Source organism: Salmo salar, chromosome ssa02 (genome assembly GCF_905237065.1).
Source record: "Salmo salar chromosome ssa02, Ssal_v3.1, whole genome shotgun sequence".
NCBI classification, from domain to species: domain Eukaryota; kingdom Metazoa; phylum Chordata; class Actinopteri; order Salmoniformes; family Salmonidae; genus Salmo; species Salmo salar.
Genome location: NC_059443.1, coordinates 80120160 through 80129276, shown reverse-complemented (window position 1 = coordinate 80129276; position 9117 = coordinate 80120160). Strand labels below are relative to the sequence as shown.

The 9117-nt window shown below is 41.1% G+C and overlaps 1 protein-coding gene across 1 annotated transcript in view; it reads left to right on the top strand.

Moving 5' to 3' along the window:
• The first annotated feature begins 505 nt into the window (after positions 1–505).
• Positions 506–9117, top strand: part of LOC106594703 (zinc finger protein 883-like) — a 24545-nt gene continuing 15933 nt past the window's right edge. The window contains exon 1 of the mRNA XM_045713338.1: positions 506–709. Within this exon, the coding sequence (XP_045569294.1) occupies positions 624–709 (86 nt within the window). The 5' untranslated portion in view covers positions 506–623. The remainder of the gene's footprint in view (positions 710–9117) is intronic.

Below are 9117 nucleotides of genomic sequence, written 5' to 3'. Positions count from 1 at the left end.
GGGGACCATAAAAGGCCACTCTAAAATGTGTTGTTTTGTCACACAACACAATGCCACAGATGTCTCAAGTTTTGAGAGATTATGCAATTGGCATACTAACTGCAGGAATGTCCACCAGAGCTGTTGCCAGAGAATTTAATGTTAATTTCTCTACCATGGTTATCAACTGTACTGCAGGGATGGAACGTAAGTCGCAGAAAATTGAAGTTGTGGTGGCAGCTGGCAGAGAGGTATTTGGGTGTGTGAGACTTGACATCTGAAGAGTTACAGGGTGTGTTAAGTGGTGGTGTCCCATCCTTTCAGGTTGTTGACCTGAGGTAGGAGTAAATACATTTAAATAGTGGAGTAGGGTGGTGTTATTTAAAAAATATATATATTATTTTTTGTGAGTGAGTGTTATATGGTAGTTTTTTTCAAACAAAGTATAAGGAAGTTCTACTCCAGTCTAGTAGGTGGCGGTAATGCAACATGTATTGGATGCCAACCCCGTTACACCATATCGAAGAAGAAAACATATTTCCGCCAGAGGCCAGCAACACATGCACAACGATTAAACTGATACGACGCTCACAAACATTTTTTGCAGCATCTCATAATCCAGACCAAACGCACTCGGGAAGTGGATGAATTTCCGCTTGCTTCAACGAGACCTCACAATTTCATCAAGTTCTTCTCGGCTAAACAATTATCAACAGGACATCAGTTCAAGGTAACCTATTGCTAATTTCAAAAATGTTAAAAAATGCACGGTCTGTGAACTAACGCATTCCACGATTAAACGGCAGTGGTTGCCGCGGCCTGGCTTTGTTGTTCCCCAGCTAGTTAGCTACCTAGCTGTTAGCCACTCGTTAATTAGCTAGCTACACATCTCCCGTCCAACCCGTTTGTGTCGATAACTAACTAACAAACTAACTTAATTTCGGGGTAACGGTTGAAGTGACTTTTACTTAATAGTTAGCCAGCTGTCGTCTCATTGTGAGTAAATTGACTGTGGCGAGGAATTAGCTAACCGCCAGCTCATTGTTTAGCCACAGATGGCTTAACGAAATATGTTTTTATAACTACAGTAACGTTAATCTATCTAGCTAACGTTACTGTACGTAGCTACATTGGCTGGACTAACCGTTGCTAAATTATCTGGCTACCGGTTATGAAAACAGCGAATCCCTCACCCTTTTACCATAACATTTTCAAGCAAATTTAAAAAGAAATGTCTACATAACTTGTAACAATTTTCGTGTTTCTATCAAAATAATGGCGCTGTGAAGCAGGCACACAAGCGTTTCGCTACACCCAAAATAACATCTGCTAAATATGTGTATGTGACCGATTTGAACAACAATTAAAAGTTCCGGGTTACGGATTTTTTGGGGAATCTTTCAGAATAAGAGTCTCGTTATGTATACTTAAGCAGTAAGGCCAGAGGAGGTGTGGTATATGGCAAGTATACCACAGTTAAGGGCTGTTCTTATGCGCAGCGCGGAGTGCTGCGCATAAGTGGTGGGAAAACACAAACTCGCAATAAAGAGCGAGGGGGAGAGAAAGAGATGGGAGGGGGCACAGCCAGAACCATGCATCGGTAATCCAAAAAATGTAGTATATCGCAAATCAATTTTTATTGGTCACATACACATGGTTAGCAGATGTTAATACCAGTGTAGCGAAATGCTTGTGCTTCTTGTTCCGACCGTGCAGTACTGTAGTTGCAATTTCTTGGCATGCAATGTCTCGCACAAGTTCACTAAAGTAGGGGCTATCCATGAGTAGACTGAGCTCTTCTACACACAGCAGACCGAAGACCAAACACTAGCGTTTTTCATAGTGAAGAGAAAGAGGAGCCAGCGAGTTAGGAGGATCGGGGCAGACAACCGTGCGCATAGGCTATATCTTGGTTATCTGTCTTGTCTAGCAATGCATCGTAAATTCACCAAAAGTATATATTAGGCTGTCAGTGACTATGGTTAACTTCTCTAGGGCCGGCGGGACGAAATCGTCCCACCTACGTAACAGCCAGTGGAATCCTGTGGCGCGTTATTCAAATACCTTATAAATGCTATTACTTCAATTTCTCAAACATATGACTATTTTACACCATTTTAAAGACAAGACTCTCGTTAATCTAACCACACTGTCCGATTTCAAAAAGGCTTTACAACGAAAGCAAAACATTAGATTATGTCAGCAGAGTACCAAGCCAGAAATAATCAGACACCCATTTTTCAAGCTAGCATATAATGTCACAAAAACCCAGAAGACAGCTAAATGCAGCACTAACCTTTGATGATCTTCATCAGATGACAACGCTAGGACATTATGTTATACAATACATGCATGTTTTGTTCAATCAAGTTCATATTTATATCAAAAACCAGCTTTTTACATTAGCATGTGACGTTCAGAGCTAGCATACCCCCCCGGCAAACTTCCGGTGAATTTACTAAATTACTCACGTTAAACTTTCACAAAAAGCATAACAATTATTTTAAGAATTATAGATACAGAACTCCTCTATGCACTCGATATGTCCGATTTTAAAATAGCTTTTCGGTGAAAGCACATTTTGCAATATTCTAAGTAGATAGCCCGGCATCACAGGGCTAGCTATTTAGACACCCAGCAAGTTTGGCACTCACCAAAGTCAGATTTACTATAAGAAAAATGTTATTACCTTTGGTGTTCTTCGTCAGAATGCACTCCCAGGACTTCTACTTCAATAACAAATGTTGGTTTGGTCCCAAATAATCCATTGTTATATCCAAATAGCGGCGTTTCGTTCGTTCGTTCAAGACACTATCCGAAAGGGTAAAGAAAGGTGACGAGCATGGCGCATTTCGTGACAAAAAAATTCTAAATATTCCATTACCGTACTTCGAAGCATGTCAACCGCTGTTTAAAATCCATTTTTATGCCATTTTTCTCGTAAAAAAGTGATAATATTCCGACCGGGAATCTGCATTTAGGTAAACAGACGAAAGAAAATAAAGCATGGGGTTGACTCGGGCACGCGCCTAAGCCCATTGTCCTCTGATCGGCCACTTGCCAAAAGCGTAAATGTGTTTCAGCCTGGGGCTGCCTCGATATCATTCAGCTTTTTCCCGGGCTCTGAGAGCCTATGGGAGCTGTAGGAAGTGTCACGTTACAGCAAAGATCCTCAGTCTTCAATAAAAAGAGCCAAGATGAACAACAACTTGTCAGACAGGCCACTTCCTGTATGGAATCTTCTCAGGTTTTTGCCTGCCATATGACTTCTGTTATACTCACAGACACCATTCAAACAGTTTTAGAAACTTTAGGGTGTTTTCTATCCAAAGCCAATAATTATATGCATATTCTAGTTACTGGGCAGGAGTAGTAACCAGATTAAATCGGGTATGTTTTTTATCCGGCCGTGTCAATACTGCCCCCTACCCCCAACAGGTTAAGCTATTCTTCATGGTGCCAGTGTATTGAAGTTGAACATTGCCAAATGCATCAGTTTAATTAGCCCTAAATATGCAATAAAGTATTGCCTATAGCTTATTTAATGAAACCCTGGCTGTCTGTTGATGTCCTAGGTCAGGGCTCTCAACCCTGTTCCTGGAGAGCTACCTTTCTGTAGGTTTTTTGCTCCAACCCCAATTGTAACTATCCTGATCCAGCTTATCAAGCAGCTAATTATTGGATCACATGCGCTAGATTAGGGTTGAAGTGAAAACCTACAGGAGGGTAGCTCAACACGAACAGGGTTGGAGAGCCCTGTCCTAGGCAATAGATCTCAAAGCAGCGTCCCCCGCAAAAGTTCACTTATCATCCATAAACACAGTCAAGTGCAAATACGGTTCAGCAACTGGAGTCAGCAGGATTGGGGGCGTTGTAATATGGGTCCCGTGTGGCTCAGTCGATTCCCACGGGGGACCAGTACAGAATAAAAACATTTATGAAATGTATGCATTCACTACTGTAAGTTGCTCTGGATAAGAGCGTCTGCTAAATCACTAAAATGTAAGGACGTCTACCATAGATCAGCTACAATAATGAATAGTATCACATTTCATAAATTTTAAATATTATGGGAAGACCTATACATTTGGGAGCCAAGCACGAGTTATCAGTGTAGCCTGTTATCGTCTAGACGTGACGTTGAAATATCTTCACGCCTACAATAAAAAAAACAGGCTTCCGTCATAACTCCAATGTAAAAAAAAAAATAATAATATATATATATATATTAGAATTACAGGGGCAGTTTGGAAAGACTAATCCTATGTGAATAGTCCTCTGGAATAACGCACATGCTGGGATACTAATTAGAAAACCCTCATCTCTAGTAATACCTGTCAGAGTAGAGCTGTAACATGGGAAATAGTCTTATCAGTGTAGAGTGCTTTAACTAAGCAAGTCAGTTAAAAACAAATTCTTATTTAAAATGACGGCCTACCAAAAGGCCTCCTGCGACCACGGGAGCTGGGATTAAATTCATCCCATGGGATCCGTCTAGGCTGCGCACGGCAGATGTATCAGTGAAATATTCTAGTCCTACACATCACCTAGGCTTTTTATAGGCTGCGTTGATGCAAATGGCAGTATCCTGCTCATCTCAGTCCTCTAGAACGCAAATGTAGTCTTCCTAGTAGGACTGCAATAATGAGGTGGTGTGTGCTATCCATTTCAACGTGTTTTGGGAGTCGACTCCAACCACAGGGAGTCGACTCCAACCACAGGGAGTCGACTCCAACCACAGGGAGTCGACTCCAACCACAGGGAGTCGACTCCAACGGGAGTCGACTCCAACCACAGGGAGTCGACTCCAACTCCTGAAGTTGTGCACAACTACCTGGACACAGCCCTTAGCCATGGTATATTGGTCATGGGCTCCTGAGTGGTGCAGCGGTCTAAGGCACTGCATCTCAGTGCTAGACGCGTCACTACAGACACCCTGGTTTTGAATCCAGCTGTATCACAATCATCCGTGATTGGGTGTCCCATAGTGCGGCGCACAATTGGCCCAGCGTCATCCGGGTTTGGCCGGTGTAGGCCGTCATTGTAAATAAGAATTTGTTCTTAACTGACTTGTCTAGTTAAATAAAGGTAAAAACAAAAACAAAAAACACCACAAACCCCCAAGGTGCCATATGCTATTATAAACTGGTTACCAAAGTAATTAGACCAGTAAAAATATTGGTCTTATCATGTGTGGTCCCGTGTGGCTCAGTTGGTAGAGCATGGTGTTTGCAACGCCAGGGTTGAGGGTTCGATTCCCACGGGGGACCAGTACGGGAATAAAAATGTATGAAATGTATGCTTTCACTACTGTAAGTCGCTCTGGATAAGAGCGTCTGCTAAATGACTAAAATGTAAAATCATACCCGCGGTGTACTTAAGGGATGATCAACGAGGGTTGTTTTCTATGGAAAATAAGGAATGACGTGGAAGGTGTTTTCCATGACACGCTAGTGGAGTAGAACTGATAAAACTGACCTATTTTCCAGAGAACGCATAGAGCCCTGCGTTGATTATCCCTTTAATACCATGGATGTGTACCATGAAATGTGTTCAACATCCACTAAAGAAGCTAGCAAGTTTACTACATAGCTACAGTAGCTGCTGTGGTAACCAAACATACTTGCTAGTTTAGCTAACCAAACCACCAGTCCTAGCTTGCTATTATTAAAATCGAATTCAACAATACCAATATTGTTTTCAAATGGACTTTTGCAGCTCAAACACAACTTGTAAAAATGAACTATAGCAATTTTATTCTGAGTTAATATTAAAGATGCCAATCGGTTTAAATCTACTTGTTTCATATTGGACATAAATATTGCACTGTACATAATCGATTGTGTGTCCATAAAACCAGGTTCCAGCCTACAAACTAAAGTCCATAGCATACAAAACGGAAGAGTTTGACCCAAAAGTTTGTGTCTAATATGAAGAAAAAACTATTGGATTTACGCTGATTGGCCACTTTAAGGCCCCCAAAAGGGGTGTTATCTCTGTGGATTTAAAAACTAAAGGTGCTCCTGAGTAGAATGGACCCCCCCCCTCACACTGTGACACAACGTACCGGCAATTATGTACGGTGCAATATGCATGTCCAATGTCAAAAATATACCGAACATTGTGCAATACGAATGGGCTAAATTAATAATGTTACTAATAAACATACTAAAATGTGTTTAAGTCAATTATCAGTTTCCAACAATGTAATCCAAAGATGTGCATATTTCACAAGATAAAATAATATTCTACTTCATTAAACTCGTCGGATCATTTTCCATAAATGGATGTTGATTTAACTTGTTTGAATGGTAAATTAATTATAGTATAAATAAATCCCTTTTGTGCATAACTATAGATAAATCCAACAGGAGAGTTTGAGTGATGAAAGTTGGACAGAGGATCTGTATGTAAAGGCGTCTGCATACTAGGTTCGGTTTGCTGCTAGCAGAACTCGGCTCGGCAAAGCAAACGTCTGTCTCGCGTACTACCTAGAAAAGACATTTGCTTGAAAAACTAGAAAACAGCGTCATTACCCTCTCAACACACTGAGGACACCCTGCTCTTTCCATGACATAGTGACCAGGCGAAAGCTATGAACCCTTTTTGGTGTCGGCTGTTAAATCCACTTCAATCAGTGTAGATGAAGGGGAGGAGACAAGTTAAAGAATCATTTTTAAGCCTTCAGACAATTGATACATGGATTGTGAATTGGTGCTATTCAGAGGGTGAATGGGCAAGACAAAATATTTAGGTGCCTTTTGAACGGGGTACCGGTTTGAGTGTGTCAAGAACTGCCACGCTGCTGGGTTATTCACGCTCAACAGTTTCCTGTGTGTATCAAGAATGGTCCACCACCCAATGTGTCAAGTTGGACATCCAGTCAACTTGACACAACTGTAGGAAGCATTGGAGTCAACAAATCAATTTTTATTGGTCACATACACATGGTTAGCAGATGTTATTGTGAGTGTCGCGAAATCCTTGTGCTTCTAGTCCCGACAGTGCAGCAATATCTAACAATTCCCTAACAACTACCTAATACACACATCTAAGTAAAGAGATGGAATATATAAATATATGGATGAGCAATGACTGAGCCGCATAGGCAAGATGCACTAGATGGTATAAAATACAGTATACACATATGAGATGAGTAATGCAAGATATGTGAACATTATTAAAGTGGCATTATTAAAGTGACTAGTGATCCATTTATTAAAGTGTCCAGGGTGACGGCTAAGGTGGAGGTGATATGATCCTTGACTATGGGGGTGGTAGTCAGTTAGTTCAATTACCTTTGCCTTCTTGGGTACAGGAACAATGGTGGCCATCTTGAAGCATGTGGGGACAGCAGACTGGGATAGGGAAAGATTGAATATGTCTGTAAACACACCAGCCAGCTGGTCTATACTGACATTTTGCTTGTTTGATTGCCTTGCGGCGGGAATAACTACACCTTTTATATTCAGCCATATTCCCAGTCACCTTTCCATGGTTAAATGTGGTGGTTCGCGCTTTCAGTTTTGCGCGAATGCCACGGTTTCTGGTTGGAGTAGGTTTAAATAGTCAGTGGGTACAACATCTCCAATACACTTCCTGATAGACAAATACATTGATTCGGTGACTGAGTTTGTTATTCTCAGAGGCTACCCGGAACATATCCCAGTCCGCGTGATCAAAACAATCTTGAAGCGTGGAATCCGATTGGTTAGACTAGCGTTGAATAGTCCTTATCACGGGTACATCCTGTTTGAATTTCTGCCTATAGGAAAGGAGGAGCAAAATGGAGTCGTGATCAGATTTGCCGAAAGGAGGGCCTTGTATGCATCGAGCAGTGATCCAGTGTTTTGCCAGCGCGAGTGCTGCAATCAATGTGCTGATAGAATTTAGGTAGCCTTGTTCTCAAATTTGCTTTGTTAAAATCCCCAGCTACAATAAATGCTGCCTCAGGATATATGGTTTCCAGTTTGCATAAAGTCTGGTGAAGTTTCTTGAGGGCTGTCATGGTATTGTCTTGAGTTGGGGATCTACACGGCTGTGATAATAACCGACGAGAATTCTCTTGGGAGTTAATACGGTCTGCATTTGATTGTGAGGAATTCTAGGTCAGGTGAACAAAAGGACTTGAGTTCCTGTATGTTGTTACAATTACACCATGAGATGTTAATCATGAAACATACAACCCCACCTTTCTTCCCAGAGAGATGTTTATGAGCCAGCATCCCCGTGGAATGCTTTTGACATCTTGTGGAGTCCATGCTCTGACGAATTGAGGCTGTTCTGAGGGTGCAACTCAATATTATGACGGTGTTTCTGTTTGGTATACTCGGTGTGTACAGTAACACTTCCTCAAAATAGTCAAAATCAAGAAATATTTTATTAATTTGAGTTTTTTACTGAGGAGGTATTAGTCATGAAATTTTACATCTAACTAGGATGTTTGTAGCAGTATTTCTCAAGCGAAAAAATGTGCATTAAAATTAGTCTGTCGTTGAATGACGACAAACCTTCCCTACAGTTGACCAATCACACGCAGGGGCGTAGACTTTGTCTACTAAACTTCAGCTTGCCTCAAGAAACTTGTGCTCGAACAGCCAAAAGAAAAGGAAAAAACATACGAACACCAAAACGAACAAAAATGTCATCAAAATATATGGGCAAATTGTTTCTACTGGGAAGCATATGGTAAGCTTAAGGGATGGTTGATTGATCAAGAGCATGGTCTCTCCGCTGACCCAGTCAATCGGTTAACAGAACCAAGACGTTCTAAGGAAGGTCCAATACACTTTCTTGTTATTCAGAAAAGTTGGGTCTATCAATGACGTCCTGCGCGATGCGGAAGCTGTTGGCAAGTTAGGGACTTTGTTGCTGCATTTAGTTTGTAGACCCCTCGCTATTTTTATTGATTTTAGTCTAGCGACAAGTTCAGCTACTTTTTTTTAGGCTGCCATTGGGAAGTTTTCTATGGTTTTGATTAGGTGATATTACATTTTTGGACAATATCTGATATTTTCCTTGCCTTTAAAAAAAAAACGATACCATATATATAAAAAAAATAGCGGCCTTTTAAGCATTCTAGCACAGTTAAATAGTTGAAACACACACACTGACCAAAAAGTTATTTTGGGGGGCATT